The sequence below is a fragment of the Hippocampus zosterae genome, chromosome 8 (assembly GCF_025434085.1).
Source record: "Hippocampus zosterae strain Florida chromosome 8, ASM2543408v3, whole genome shotgun sequence".
Taxonomy (NCBI): Eukaryota; Metazoa; Chordata; class Actinopteri; order Syngnathiformes; family Syngnathidae; genus Hippocampus; species Hippocampus zosterae.
The window spans coordinates 23,653,499-23,669,825 of NC_067458.1; the positions used below are offsets into that span (position 1 = coordinate 23,653,499).

Genomic DNA, 16,327 nt, shown 5'->3' on the forward strand with positions numbered 1-16,327 from the left:
CTTTTTTTTTCCACCCTTGAACTAAAAGTATATTTTAAGTTCATTCATTCATTCATTCATCTTCCAAGCCGCTTGATCCTCACTAGGGTCGCGGGGGGTGCTGGAGCCTATCCCAGCTGTCTTCGGGCAGTAGGCGGGGGACACCCTGAACCGGTTGCCAGCCAATCGCAGGGCACACAAAGACGAACAACCATCCACGCTCACACTCACACCTAGGGACAATTTAGAGTGTTCAATCAGCCTGCCATGCATGTTTTTTTGGAATGTGGGAGGAAACCGGAGCACCCGGAGAAAAGCCACGCAGGCCCGGGATAACATGCAAACTCCACACAGGGTGGAATCGAACCCGGTACCTCTGCACTGTGAAGCCGACGTGCTAACCACTGGACCACCATATTTTAAGTTATATAGCATAAAAAAAAAAACATCCATCCATTTTTTTGATCCGCTTTATCATCACAAAGGTCGCAAAGGGACAAGTGTGAAAAATAAGCAACTTTATTAATCACTTTGATTCCAGTCTTCAGTTCAATACAAATTACAAGAGTGGCTATGACATCACCATGACGTCATCGTGACATCACGAGCACGCAGCCCAAGCATTCCGTCGTTTCTACACGCAACCGATGTGAGAAGAAACAATAAGAAAAAGTCCAAAGCGGCACCTGATCTTTGCATAGCACGTCTGCGGTCATGACTTCGGAGTCGAGTGCTGGTTTGCGACATTTTGTCGTCTTCGTGGCATTTCGCGGTTTGGCGGATAAACAGGAAATAATCGTGTATGAGTCGATAAAAACAAAAAGGACGTTTGACATGAAGTGGAGCTGAATGAAATGTAAAAATTGAACAGTTTAACATTGGCCTTCGATAAAATAGTGCGCTAACTGAAAAACTATTTTCGCTATTGTGCATATATATATATATGTATATATATATATACATGTACATATTTTGTTGTCGTTGAGAAAAAATTGAGAAATGTGCTTTTTGTTTGTTTTTCTGACTAAACATGTCCATCGGAGGTTCTTGTAATCAGGCCATTGGCGCGCCTATAATGAACAAAAGTGCTTTGCTGCCATCAAGTGGCACCTGAACGCTATTACAAGCCTTTTGGGGTGGGCGTCAATTACTTGTTGATTTTCGTGAAGACTCGAATACGAAATCCGAAGCGACGAAATTCGGAACAAAACACAAAAAAATGTAACTCAGGACTTCAATTTGCGATCAGGCTCTCAGGACCGAAATCGAACCGTACGACTTGTGCAAATATATTTTTTATACGATTTCCGTCACTTGGTACATTCGTCACATCTTTGGGTTTCCCCGACTAGCTGCCGGCTGACGTGGAGGCCACGGGACGAAGTTGGTCCAGCTGGGTCTCCAAGGTGACCCTCTGGTGGCGAACCACCTGCGGCCAAAAGGAGGGAGGGATCACATGACCTCTGCGTTGGCGATAAGACACGCCCACCTGCCCTCTGTGATGCCTTATTGATTTTTGTGGCCTATCCTTCAACATCTTTTCTTGATGTGAGGCATGTTTCGCTGTGTATTCGTAGCTCATGTGATGAGCCAATTAAAAAAATAATAATAATAAAAGTGTGCAAGCGGCCCCTGACCCGTATTTTGGACCCCCCCTTCTACTCAACCCTGCTTCTAACAGGTGACAAAGCCTTGGCAAAAAGCCTTCACCCGCAGCTCTCTCATTTCCAATCCGCTATTCGTTGCATTCGGGACATGAGCCGTCTCGTATTTTCAAGCGGACAGTTGAGAATGCCGGCGGGCCGGTGTGGCATTCCCACCGGGCTCGCTCTCTAAATAAAGACGCGCAGCACTTGCTATTCTCTCAAATTCCAAAACAAGCCTTGCGGAACGCCGCAGAATCGGGCCCGCGGGAGATGTGACCTCATGACTGTCATTCCTTTCGCCGTTGCCGCCGTCCTATCGGACGTTTCGCGAGAGCGTCGAGGCTTTCACCGCTGGATCGTTTACAAGAAGGAATGGCGGGCGCGTGGACAGGTGTACCGAGGACACGGGCGTACAGATAAACTGCAATCTTGGAATGGAATACTCAGTGACTAATTTTACTTTGATCACATTTTAAGTATCTCTACTTGACTTGATTAAAATACTTTTGGCAATTTCTACTTTCACTCTGGCACATTTCCGAAATAAAAATTATTGTCTTGATGACATGTTTTCGTAAACGTCTTTGTTAGGACAAAATTAAAATCGCGACGGTAAAATGGCGCAAAAATTGCTAGCGCTTCAAACGTATTTTTGGGAGATTTCGGTAAAGAGGATACGATAAAAAAGATACGCACATTTAAAATAAAAAAGTTTTTATTGGATGGCGAGGGCTAACACGTGCTAGCTAACTTAGCTAACTGGACAACATTTGACCACACCACTGAATTAAATCCGATTTTTTTGTTTATTTTTTGTTATCAGAAATTTCACTTACCGTTCTTTTGGGAATGTAGCCCCCCCCCTACCCCCTCACACCTCATCCCTGCGCGTGATAAACAAGAGATTACTGTGTAAGTACATTAGCTAACTAACTAACGTAAAAAATGTATTATAAATTTATACATGTATTATAAATTTATTTAAAATTTATACATTTATTATAAATTTATACATTTATTATAAATTTATTTTAAATTTATACATTTATTATAAATTTATACATTTATTATAAATTTATACATTTATTATAAATTTATACATTTATTATACATTTATTAGCGTGGACATCAAATTCTCGGATGTTCTTTCCACCTGGCTGCCCACTCATCGCGACAACTCATTTTGAAACGTGGCGGCACGTGAATCCGCGCCGACAATGAAGAAATCACGACACGTCTTTTCAACTAGAGATTTGACGTCGTCTTAAATGATTCAACGAATCATTTCAATCGCACTTTTGAGTAAGTCACGAGGTAACTTTCCTTCTACTTGAGTGATTTCCTGTAAAGATACTCAAGTATCACTTTGAGGTACTTTATGCGCTAAATTGATTGCCGTCGTGGACCCGCGTCGACCTCAGGCGCCGACGAGCGCCTTATGAGTGGCGCCGACTCGGCGAAGCGTTGGACGGACTTTCTCGCGTTTGGCCGAGAAGTGTTGTGGAACAACGTTAAAATGTGAAAAATCGCACGGCCGTGCTTGGGAAGAAAAGATTGGCCGTCAGGTCGGCAGAGTTGACCCGAGTCATGATCAATCCTGAACCACGATTGGCGTGTTTTTCCTTTTTTATCCTCCCCACGCGAAGCGGCATGACGCCTGGATGAAAAATGTGAACCTACCTTGAGCTGCTGCTGGAGTTCGCTGTTGAGTCGTGTCAACACGGCGTTGGTTTCCTTGTTTTTACGGATTGCCATATGGATCTCCTTCTTCTGCCTGGATGGCGTTCTGTGACAGACAGACAGACTTCACTCAGCTTCGTCCGGGTCCAAACAACAAAGCGAGATGTGCAAATAAAGCCATGTCCCCCCCCCCCCCCCCCCCGCCCCCCAAAAAAACCCTCTGCAATCTGCGTTTGTTTGTGAGCAGCCGTTTTCTAGCGGGTTGAGGCCTTAAGATAATAAATAAAGTCAAAGTCGCGTGTTGACGCCGAGACAAGTGGCGGATGCGGAATTTTCAATGAGCCGTCTGGAGACACGAGCGCATATGTTGCAATAATTTTGGAGAGGGCCCGGAAAAGCGAAATCCACTGATCATCAAAATCAGGAGACCCCAGAAAAGGGCAAGTTTGTTCCACCACCGTAAAAACAAAGCAAGCCATTTTCAAAGCATTCCATTGCTCAATAATTTGAACAATAAATAAAATAACACCCGCGTAGATATGTGGGGAAAAAAAAAAAACACAAAATTTGTGACAAGACGTTTCGGCCCGATGTCCATGACGTATAATCTCAACAAATATTTGCATGTCTGATTTAAAAAAAAAAAAATCCTGTTTTTGAGAGAATATTGATTTTTTTTTTGCTTGTCCGTTGTCTGATTTTTTATTGATTTATTGACATTTTAAAAATATTTTTGACAGTATTTCAAGTTATCAGATTTTCATCTGTTTTTGTCAAAGTTTCTTCAGTTTTTTTTTGTTGGTTTTTTTTTGCCTGTCTGTTGTCAGATTTTTTATTGATTTATTGACATTTTAAAAATATTTTTGACAGTATTTCAAGTTATCAGACTTTCATCTGTTTTTGTCAAAGTTTCTTCTGATTTTGTTTTGTTGGGGTTTTTTTGCCTGTCTGTTGTCTGATTTTTTATTGATTTATTGACATTTTAAAAATATTTTTGACAGTATTTCAAGTTATCAGATTTTCATCTGTTTTTGTCAAAGTTTCTTCTGTTTTTTTTGTTGGGTTTTTTTGCCTGTCTTTTGTCTGATTTTTTATTGATTTATTGACATTTTAAAAATATTTTTGACAGTATTTCAAGTTATCAGATTTTCATGTTTTTGTCAAAGTTTCTTCTGTTTTTTTTTGTTAGTTTTTTTTTTGCGTGTCTGTTGTCTGATTTTTTATCATTTTATTGACATTTTAAAAATATTTTTGACAGTATTTCCAAGTTATCAGATTTTCATCTGTTTTTGTCAAAGTTTCTTCTGTTTTTTTTTGTTGGTTTTTTTTTTTTGCCTCTTCAGATTTTTATTCATTTTAAAGTGAATTTGGCGACAGTAATTTTTGGCCAAACCTTTGACGATGTTTCAAAACGATTTTTTTTCAAATATTTTCATCAGCTTTTTGTCTGTTTAAAGTAGTAAAGTCACCGATCACAGCCAGGCACATATTTCCCCTCTTCTGTGCCGCTTTTGCGCGGGGATATTGATGCATGAAATAAGTTATTGACTAACTTTTGAGCGGATTTTAGAAAAGAACCCGTCGGTGGCGCCGAGCACTCCGCATTCTGGCTGTCAGGTCGGAACTTCCTTCGGGCCGGCTTTTGCGGGGCTTGATTGCGATTTAGCTCCTGCAAAAAAGGCACACAAGACATGTCGCGGTGAGAATTAAAAATAAAACATAATAATAATAAATAAAATCACATGACGCAAAGTAGAGCTATGACATCTTTTTCAACCTGTTGGGAAGCATTGGACAAGTCTTCAATACTTTGGTTATATCGAAAGTATAGGCAGCGTTCTTCTGGTTTCACACTGCTCTGCTCCTGCAAAACACAATCCCAATAAAATAAAATAAAATAAAATAAAATAAAATAAAATAAAATAAAATAAAATAAAATAAAAATAATCCAGGAAATGTTTAAGAATGGGCAGCCCGGTAGTCCAGTGGTTAGCACGTCAGCTTCACAGTGCAGAGGTACCGGGTTCGATTCCAGCTCCGGCCTCCCTGTGTGGAGTTTGCATGTTCTCCCCGGGCCTGCGTGGCTTTTCTCCGGGTGCTCCGGTTTCCTCCCACATTCCAAAAACATGCGTGGCAGGCTGATTGAACACTCGAAATTGTCCCTAGGTGTGAGTGTGAGTGCGAATGGTTGTTCGTTTCTGTGTGCCCTGCAATTGGCTGGCCACCGATTCAGGGTGTCCCCCGCCTACTGCCCCAAGACAGCTGGGATAGGCTCCAGCACCCCCCGCGACCCTAGTGACGATCAAGCGGCTCGGAAGATGAATGAATGAATGAATGTTTAAGAATTTGGTTGAATGACATAGATGACATTTTCATATTCATAAAGTTTGTGTGATGTCATGGCCCTCGGACAAACTCAGCCGGGAGTCGACGCCAGCTCATCCGCAAACCTTAATGAGGACGGGCGCTTTCGAAAATGGACGACAGATCAGTTAGGGAAGATCTTTTCGGATGAAGACCTCCCAGCGTCATTCTGAACAGGATGAAAAAAAAGGTCCCCGATAGGCACCCTTTTAAGCTCTTTATTCTCAACCGACGAGCCCGTGAAAGACTTCCGCTCGCCCCTACGTGTGAATTTCTTATCAGCGATCGCGAGATTAGTTCTGGCGAGCTCAAGTGGGCTCCGTTTCCTTCTCGTCGGGGAGGGGGGATTGGGTGGATTGAAGACGCTCGTGTTGAGGAGTTAACTGACCTCAGTGGGGCGTCACGCTTCAAGCGCTTCTCAGTCATTCTGATTGCTTAAACAGGGCTCATGGCGCTGCGGTTCACTGTACAAGCGGGGGGGGGGGGGGGGGGATTAAAAAAAAAAAAAAAGGGAACTTGAGGAATAGACGGAGCTGCCATTGGCTGCACCGCCGGATCCAGCAACACTGGAAAGGCTGCGTTGAAGTCCGGGCGGTAAAGCGTAAACTCACTTTGGAATCAGCACAGCTTTTGAGTAGAAGATGAAGAGTGGCAAATCTGTTACTATTATTCAAAGATGCGCTACTTTCTGACATGTAAACAAGTCTCTCATTTATCCGCTTGGTGGTCAGAAATGGATGGTTTTGGTTGAAACCAACCCCCGTTCTTTCTTCTGCTGATTACTTAAAAAGCGAAAAAGCGAGAAGCAAACTTGTTTTACTTCGGTTGAAAGAAGGATCGACTCTTCCGTTTGGTCGGTACAGTACTTCATTTGTCAAGAGAACAAAATATTTGGTCAGTCCTGGAAGAGCAGTCAAAATTAGGAGCACCCAAGACCCCATGCAAAAGTTTTTTTTTTTCCGGGTTGGGGCGGGGTCTTGAAAGAATCGACTTAATTTTAATTTTTATGCTTGAATTTTAAAAAATTCTACAAAATTTCTTCTCCTGTATTACACAATTCTTTTTTTCTCTTAAATTTTTTTTGGGGGAGGGAACAAACCTAGTTTTCATTACTGCTAATAAATCAACACACATTATTCGTGACGTCATAAATATACGCGACAGCATTTTAGAGCCACGTGAAATTCAGCAAATGAAATTTTTTTTTTTAGAAAATGAAAGCTAGCATTCGTGTCCATTGACCTCCGTTTCGCAGCTAAGACTCAACGACTCCTAACGAGACCTTGAGTTGGTTTGACTTTTTGACGTTGTGCAGTTTGGTACCTTGGATGTCTCTGCTCGCAAATCCGACAGATTTTGCGTGGGGGAGGAGAGAGGGGTGGGGGGGGGACTATTTTTAACATCTATAATGCTCCACTGCCATTCTCTGAGGGGCCGCTTTCAATGTCTGTTGATTTTAGTTCAACACACACACACACACACACTCACACAAGCTATTAGCCCATTCGGGACAGTCCACCCTGCTGGGTTTTTAAATGAAGAGGAATAAAAAGGGTCGGCGAAGCAGTAGCCTTAGCGCTAATAGACTCTGTGATGCCAGATCGGATTGCACAAGAGTCCAGTGACTTCATATATGAGTCGGAGAGATTTTGTCCCGCAGGCTTCGAGGCCTGCCGGGCTGCAGAGCGGGAAAGCGGGAAAGCGCCACGTGCCACGAGAGGGATAAAAAACAGAGACGGACAATCAATCATGTCTTCTCCGAGGAACCTGTCAACGCTATGAAGGAAAAATACACGAGAGGAAAAAAAAGTGAAAAGCTGTTTGGTTGAATTTTTTTTGTTATGTGTCTGGAAAATTTTCATACGTACTTTTTTGTTATTACACAAAAATAAATTGATGGGATGCCTGTATTCACTCTTTGGGTACTCGCCCATACAAAGTTCCAATTCCGCGAGCACTTTTGATGTTTGAAATGACATTTCACACAAGGACCAAAGAAATATCGAACAAAAAAAAACTTTCTCTCTGACGCGGTTGATGATTGGCCGAGCTGTTATAGCGCCAACTACTGGCGAGGAGTACTTCCCGAATTATTATTATGAATGAGCTGACAATATGGCTTGGATGGGCGCCTTTGCGAGACCTCTGATGTCCGCTCACCTCTTTTCTGAAGCGACTGAAGTCTGCAAAGTTGGGCTGCTGTACTTGGGTCGGAGGAACCTGAGACGACAAAGAGACAAAACGCAACAGGCATTGCGAGGCGATAACAGAAACATCAAACGAAAAAAAAAAAAAATCACACACGGTGGAAACACCAAACACTTCCGTTCTCTTATAATTTGGAATTCAACCAATATTTGAGGGAAACTGAAGCTTGTTCAATTGCCACTTCCAGTTGAAGTCTCTTATAAATCATTAAACAACGTGAGTGACTTGTGTGTTTCACCAAGACTCACAAAAGTCTGCTAGCTTAATGCTAACGCAACGTGAAATGCCAGACAGACTAATGAAACTAGAATCAATATCTCGTTAGTTATAAACCTTAAAAAAAAATATATATATATATATATACACACACACACACACATTGGAACACTGATGGTGAAGCAACACATTCATACAGACAGAGAACAGATAGATAGATAGATAGATAGATAGATAGATAGATAGATAGATAGATAGATAGATAGATAGATAGATAGATAGATAGATAGATAGATAGATAGATAGATAGATAGATAGATAGATAGATAGATAGATAGATAGATAGATAGATAGATAGATAGATAGATAGATAGATAGATAGATAGATAGATAGATAGATAGATAGATAGATAGATAGATAGATAGATAGATAGATAGATAGATAGATAGATAGATAGATAGATAGATAGATAGATAGATAGATAGATAGATAGATAGATAGATAGATAGATAGATAGATAGATAGATAGATAGATAGATAGATAGATAGATAGATAGATAGATAGATAGATAGATAGATAGATAGATAGATAGATAGATAGATAGATAGATAGATAGATAGATAGATAGATAGATAGATACTCAGGGCTCCAGATTAACTATTTTTTTTGTTTTTTACAACTTCTAAGTCAGGGTACCGCCGCATCTTGATTATTTCAAAAGGGTCAAATCAAACCTGCGAGGCGGACGGTCTCGGAGGTAGCGCTGGAGGAGGGAGCAACCATCCACTCTTCGCCCCTTCAAAACCCACAAAAAACAATCACGCTCAGTACCACCAGTAGTGTCATCATCGGTCAGTTGTGGCATTGAATGAAAGGCACCTGGCGCCCCCTGCTGGAAAAGCTTGTTGAGGTCCAAGGAGGAGGCTCTGGAGTGGCTTTTCTTCTGGGGTCGAGGCGGCGGCGCGGGAGGCTCCTCTGCCTTCCTCGTGGCGGTGTCAATGAAAGTGCTGGAGTAGGACCTGGCAAAGGGACAGACGTACCACAAGTGAAGCAGGCGCCGCAGCTCAGCCCGTTCGCCTGACATTCCCCCCCCCCCCCCCCACCCCCGACGCCCATCCAAACCTTGGTCGGGTTTTCGCGTTGCTTTGCGGATCGAGGTCCTGAGAGGATGGCGCTGTCGGGAGGAGCACGTTTGCTTTCAGAGCACAACAACAACAAAAACGTCCTCATCATCTCATCACATTTTATGAATTATGTCAACTTTGATGATTTTTTAAATCCATTTAATATGATTTTTAAATTAATATGAATATTATGAATATTGATATGTATATTAATATGATTAATATGAATATTAATATGATATTTAATAATAATAATCCATCCAAAAATATATTACAAAATATATTAAAAAATATTAGCTCTGTATGTGATGTTGTGGTTGATTAGATTGATTTTGATTGATTGATTTTTTTTGTTTTAATTATTCATAATGAATCGTTTCTTTGCCATTACCTGGCCTGTGGGAAAAGGTGGCCAATTGCAGAGTGGCTCCTTCTTTTAATGTCTCGACGCCCCTGAAATTGCATTCTGCAGGATGACAACGATTAGCAAAATCATCAGGCAAGATGAAAGCCCGACGGTGCAAAATGAATCGCCGTTGGTCATCCAGCGATTTTTCTTTCCGGGGGAGGGCTTTAGCTCTTATTTTTCAAATGAATAATTCTTGGAACAAACCTTGTTTTTTGAAGGCTTCTTCTTTGCAATCTTGTTTGGTCCCAGCCACACTTGTTGGGAGCTTGGTGCTCTGATCCTACAACCGACATGACAGTCATCACAAATTAGTAGTTGTCATTATCATTAGATTTGATTTCCTTTAGACTTTTTGTTTTCGATATGCAGTTAGTTTGAACTACATTTTAGAGGCACATTTTTTAAAATGAATTTAGATGTTGTTTTTTTTATCTAAAAAAGTTTACATTGGTTTTTATTAGTGTTAGTATTATCTTTAGTTTCTGTACTGCAGATTTTTTTAATGCGTCATTGTTCGCATACCACTAGAGGGAGCGTGCCGTGACAAAATAAATAAATGAATAAATAAATGAAACCTCAACGTTTGAAATTTGATGGTCAAAAAAAAAAAACATGCAAAATTTCGTACCACCTATCACACTGAGAATCTTTCCAAAGAGACACAACGGTCAATGGGAGTGAGTCGATATTAATGTAAATGGCGCCCCCTGCAGGCATCAATGAGACGCAGCACATTCAAGGACATGTGGTGCATGGGGGTATACCTTCTTACGAACTCCTGTTGCGCCATCGTCAAAGACGATCAGAAGCTCCGCACGCTGAGGACAAAATAAAATAAAATGGTGAGTTTAAACCATATCTCTATGACGTGATTTTCTTCACAGAGGATAAAGAATATATGCCTGTGAGTAGGGTTAAAATATCTCTACTCATGCATATCTCCACCATTTGTGTTTGAATATCCATCCTTGAAGAGTTCACACCGCCACACAGATGCTGAGCATGAGCCTGTCCATAGCATTTTGCATGCTTTGTTAGCATTAAGCTAAACGAACATATTTGAAGCAAAGCTATGTGTTGTGTTAACTACACATCGTTATATTCAAATGGGAATGGCATGAAACTTTTGTTCACATACTTGAGGGGGGCCGTCCTCATCTGGGGGTCCGAATTTGGGATGTAGGCCGACGGGAAGGCTTTCGGGAAGAGGATAGCCGTTCTTGCGGGCCACAATCAAGTGGAAGGCGGCGCAGAACTCCGGGAAGGTTAAAGCGCCATCACGGTCCACATCGCTCAGCTCCCTGAGAGAAACGACAGTTCGAAAAAGGTTGAGAAACTGTAAACAAGACGTAAATCTTAACTGGAACTGAATCTTTTTTTTTTCAATGAGGAAAAAGAACCATAAAAGAAACACTGAGTTTTAAAAAATTATACAATTCATCAGTACTGCGGCAAAGATTTCTTAGAAGACCACTAGGGGGAGCCCTCACTTTGAGAATCACTGCTTTAGACAAAACATGCTAATAAACTGAGCTCAAACTATCCAACAATACAATTCCAAGTCACATTGCCCAAAATGTGACCCAAAAGATGCCTCAGTTTAAAAGTCGCTGTCATAAGCATAAGCATCTAAGACTCAGTGGAAAAGAAAAACAAAACATAGTTGAGAAAATTATAGTGATCTCAGCAGTCTCGGCTAACTTAGCGGCAAGTCCTGTGTGACTGACAACTTCACATATTTTGTCACGAGTTGTACTACGATGTGGCACAAAAAAAAAATGTGTCGGTAATGAGATGATGTCATGTCCCTAATCTCTTTTAGTCAATTTTATTGTGATCAAGGAACACAAGCTAAATGTATTTTAGCGTGTTAGCATGCGGCACAGTGTACTATGTTTAGCTTCCAAAAGCCTCCCTGTTTTAGTCCAAATAATTTACCACGTTTTTAAATTAAAACTTGTCTCAAACTGAATTTCACTCAATAGAATAAATAAATAGAGTAAAAAGTATCACTTGCCAAATGTGTGACAGTTCCGGTATGGGAAGTTTGGACTTTGTGAAGAAGTTCTTTGCAACAGCACCTGGAAAATAAGGTTGCGTTTAAGTGAATATTGTATGGATAATATGTAAAAAGTACATTTGGGGTTGGGGGGTGTCGTTAATACCGAGAATTAGAGCCCCCAGGTCAGGCTGCAGACTTTTAAACTGATTGGTGTAATATTCCCGCTGTTCTTCTGTGATCCTCCAGGGGTCGTCATCGTCACACTCCCCCTTCTCTACAGTTGACATTAATTGAGCGATTCGGCGCAGCGTCCAAATCGGGAGGCTAAACCCCCCCCCCAGAATATTCCGGACTCACAGCTCGAGCCGTTTCCGAGAACTACGGCATACCCATGTGCGATTCGGCCGTCTGTCTTTCCTTTGGCGTGGTGTACTGGTGGGCGTGGTACGCCAGCGGGGAGCAAGGCGGCGAGCTGCCGGGCAGCGCCGGTGGCGGCTCCTTTCGAAACGGGAGACGAAACACATTGCGGACGTGAACTAAAAATGATGACAAAAACGAGCATTCAAGACAGTTTTCTCAATTCACTCCCAAAGACGTTTTTAAACGTCTTTTCAGACTTGCCCCACGATTGGCTGACTTGCCGGGAGCGGCATGACAAACAACACCGCTCTGTGGATGGCTACGCAAAGCTAAAAGCAAATGTGTGAAATCCGATATGGTTGACAAGAAAGAATATTAAATGAGAATTGAGCACGAGGACATGCGGCGGGAAATCCAGATTACCTTCTGCTCCAAACATCGGCTCCTGTCGCACCGGGCCTCGATGCCGCCGGGCGTGTTGGCGACGTATCTCATCTCTGGCTCCGTCGTGATCCCGGCAAATCTGGGCAGAGGTAGATCTGCAATCGAGACGTGTTGTTAGGAGGCCTCATCGTAGTACAGTTGAAAGAAAGAAAAAATAAAGACAAAGAAGTAACAGCTAAACATGAACGGCCTTTGATTCTGTGATCTTGCTGTACAGTTTGGTTTGGAGAGATCTACCATGTGTACTTTTGTAACAGTTATAGATTTAAAAAAAAAATATGTTAAACATGGGTGCGCCTAAAGACGCGTAAAAAGAACGTGAAGCTCCCTGCATTTGAACGTCATCTTTCACGCTACGCGACGCACTCGTCCTTGTTTACGAACGTTCACCATGGAAACCGCTGACCCAAAATGGCCGCCACATCCCACAATGCCACGCACTTCCCAAAACATCGAGTACCGTATGCGAAAGGGTGCTCCACAGTGACTTGCCCACCAACATTATTTTCATTCATTCATTCATCTTCCAAGCCGCTTGATCCTCACTAGGGCCACAATCAGGGGGGTGCTGGAGCCTATCCCAGCTGTCTTCGGGTAGTCGGCGGGGGGCACCCTCAATTGGTTGCCAGCCAATCACAGGGCACACAGAGACGAACAACCATCCACGCTCACACTCACACCTAGGGACAATTTAGAGTGTTCAATCAGCCTGCCACGCATATTTTTGGAATGTGGGAGGAAACCGGAGTACCCGGAGAAAACCCACGCAGGCCCGGGAAGCACATGCAAACTCCACACAGGGAGGCCGGAGCTGGAATCGAACCCGGTACCTCTGCACTGTGAAGCCGACGTGCTAACCACTGGACTACCGGGCCGCCCCACCAACATTATTTATATTACATATTTATTTTTAACCATGCATCGCTTAAAATGACATAAATGCCACGTTTAAGTGTTGAGTGAGCAAAAGATGTGAACCGATCGCTGACGGCGAGCTCTTCCCACGCATGACCTGTGTCGCCTCCGGATTACACCGCAATCCCGTCAGGTTGAAAATAATCTCTTGATCTTCTCTGGAGACTTACTGGCCGATGTGCTCTGCAGGCGGACGGGCAGGCCGGCCTGGGCGGCGGCGAGCAGCTTGAGAGCCACGTAGAACTCAGCAGTGCCAAAGTAGCCCAGGCTCTTTGCTCCGCACATTTCTGTCACCTGGAGAGAGGACGGGGGAAAAAAAAATTCAAAGCCGATGGCGAAATTGGGAGTGACAGTCCCTCAACTGTATACAAAGTGATGTACACGGAGCAAAAATAATTCATACAACAACAATGAATTAACAATGAAGACAGTAGGAAGCACAAAAACAGTTAAACGCAAGTCTCAGGCCGAGTCAAAATGAGTTTTAAGATGAACAGCAAAGAGAGGGCGACGGAAAAGGACTACAGTGGCGCATAAAAAGTCTACACACCCCTGTTCAAATGCCGGCCTCTCCGCTGTCGGGCTGCTAGCAACAATAACCTCATTATATGGACTTGTGAAAGGTTAATAAAGTTCATCCGCTCAACAGGAATGCGATTGAGATTTTTTCAACAAAAGACTCTGTGACTGGATTTAAATCTTAACAATCATTTTCTTGGGACCTACAGGTTATAAAATAAGAATTTGGCAAAACGCTTGCACAACACGACTGAAAACAGAAGCAAAAAAACACAAAAGATAACCGGATGTCGTGAAGAGGTGAAGCGTCTGAAGTACATTCCCAACAAAGCACAAATAAAACAAATGCCAATTGAGAATCGCCTCCAGACTTGAAAAACACATTAGATAGCGCACTACCTCTTTTTAATGGAAAATCGGAGTCAGAAAAGCCGCATTTCCAAAATAATGATCTCGAGTACAAGAGTCACTCAGCACGCATCCTGCCCGAGGTCCAAAGGGCCTGCTGTCAATCAAGGAAGGAAGCCGCAGAAGCTCCGTGCCAAGCTTCCTGCTCTTGCACACCAAGAGACACAATAGGATGGTAACGGACCCCCCGGAAAACCCACACCGGCATTAAGCCACAAATCTGTTCAAGCTGCCTTTATTTATATTCCTGATAACTCAGCAAAAAACAGTCACAGCAACAAGCTCATAAAACTGCTGCTCCTAGCGTCACCTAGCATAGCATGCGCTCAAACATTCAGTGGATTTGTGTGTAAAATGTTTGTTTAGCAAAACATAATGGCTAATGTGCTAGCTAACAACAGCGTGCTACAAATTTCAGCATTAAAGAAAGGCTCACGTCAGTGCCATTAATACACACATTTATTAATTTTTTTTTTTTTTTTTTGCTCGATCGGCGATTGAAAAGTGGGGTACTAACAAGTTGTACAAATGGCAGGCTCCCTCTAGTGGTAGGCAAACGCATCATGCATGTCTTGGGTTTTCGAAAACACTTCGGCTTTATACATTACTGTACTTTAATGTTGAAGAAGATGGTTTTAGTAAGAGTGCTACGAATTAATTTTGGTGGTGGTACATTAGTTAGTGTAAAAAGTTTGACAACTACTGCACGAGATAACAATTACGCTTTGTAACCACGGTTTATTTTTCTTACAATTTTTTTATATTTTGTGTTGTGCCGTGACTTATTTCCAAAGTTGTGCCTCAGCTAGCGGTTGGGAAAGGTAGCGTCAAGGTGTGCCCCAGCACGACCCCCCCGCCACCCCCACACGACCACCTCGACACACTCACCTTGTGCAGCACGTCAGCAGGCAGCTGGGACGCCTTGAAGAGCTCTGCCACTTTGGATGAGGACAGCTGCTTCCCGGAGGGATCCGCCTGACAAAGCCCGTGCAGAGCTGAGTAGTACCGCTGCTCGTGCTCATGCACCGGGATCAGACCACCGGCGCACACCGCTGCAGCCACCGCGCCACCGCCGCCGCCTTCCTGCTCCATTTGCTCGCTCCTCACCACCACCACCGCCGCCGCCAAGGCTGCGCTACAACCGAGAGCTCCTACTCCAATAAATGCTCATACCCCGGCTACTGTTCTCACCTCAGCTGCGGATCATTCACTCCCCGCTGACGGTCACGTTCCCATCAAGCTACGATGCCACGCCGCGGCTGCTGGGGGCGGTAGAGCACTGAAATGCATTCAACATTCATGCTCAAGGGTGCTACCTGCTAACGTAGCGAGCTAAAATGACTAAATACTGTACTCAAATGCTAACAATATCGCAAATCACCAGAAGAGGTGCAAAATAGAGGTAGTCATTTATTTTATTCACCCATTAAATTAATAATTCACCCATTAAATTAATAATTTAATGGGTGAATTTAAAAATACTTCCTGGCAATAACGCCCCCCCCCCCCGCATTTTTGTCCCTTTGTTTTACAGTCGTAAGTACGAACATAGCCTGTTCGCAGGATCGTTGTGAAGTGAAAATGTAGGCTAACAACACTTGAAATCTCAGTGACTTAAAAGGAGACATTGTGCTTTGTTTTCCCTCACAAGAATGAGAGATTCGGGAACTGTTGGAAGGTTTCAAGGCACCACAATATTTGTTTAGAGATCAAACATTCCAAATATTTATATATTCCCTTGCAAAGTGAAGGAAATCCAAAAGAAAACGATATATTTTGAAATTTAATGAAAGTCGGAAGCTTTAGTTTAATACAGTGTTGTAAATGTAGGCTAACAATTATTTGGGGGCGGGGTCTGCTGTAGAGAAGCACTGCCATCGTGCGTCCAGGAAAAAAACTACACCCCACATCAGCACTTAGGATGTCACCAAGCTCAGTAAAATGTTTATAGAAAAGCACAGGCACTATTCATTTATATGGTTATTGTTTCTGGTCACGAGGGATCACAAAGTTTAACTGCGTCTCCATCTGGTCTTGTAAATAGGAGTTTA

At 42.7% G+C, this 16,327-nt stretch overlaps 1 protein-coding gene and 1 long non-coding RNA gene across 4 annotated transcripts in view; one reads left to right on the forward strand and one right to left on the reverse strand.

Moving 5' to 3' along the window:
* Positions 1–16,327, forward strand: part of LOC127605961 (uncharacterized) — a 313,508-nt gene that overhangs the window by 252,711 nt on the left and 44,470 nt on the right. The gene's annotated exons all lie outside the window — the stretch shown is intronic.
* On the reverse strand, positions 483–15,553 carry reps2 (RALBP1 associated Eps domain containing 2). 3 transcript variants are annotated; one of them, XM_052073871.1, is made up of 18 exons: positions 15,165–15,553; positions 13,520–13,643; positions 12,414–12,529; positions 12,020–12,128; positions 11,794–11,904; positions 11,646–11,709; positions 10,767–10,929; positions 10,393–10,446; positions 9,833–9,908; positions 9,611–9,685; positions 9,218–9,269; positions 8,975–9,114; positions 8,830–8,891; positions 7,830–7,889; positions 5,083–5,169; positions 4,859–4,974; positions 3,306–3,411; positions 483–1,408 (listed from the first exon to the last, which is right to left on the reverse strand). In XM_052073871.1, exons 1-18 carry the CDS (start codon positions 15,366–15,368, stop codon positions 1,328–1,330), a joined length of 1,800 nt encoding a protein of 599 aa, XP_051929831.1. In that variant the 5' UTR covers positions 15,369–15,553; the 3' UTR covers positions 483–1,327. The 3 variants fall into 3 exon arrangements, with proteins under 3 accessions (XP_051929831.1, XP_051929829.1, XP_051929830.1); XM_052073869.1 differs by having other exon boundaries at positions 9,218–9,290; XM_052073870.1 differs by having other exon boundaries at positions 9,218–9,290; positions 10,767–10,925; positions 11,642–11,709.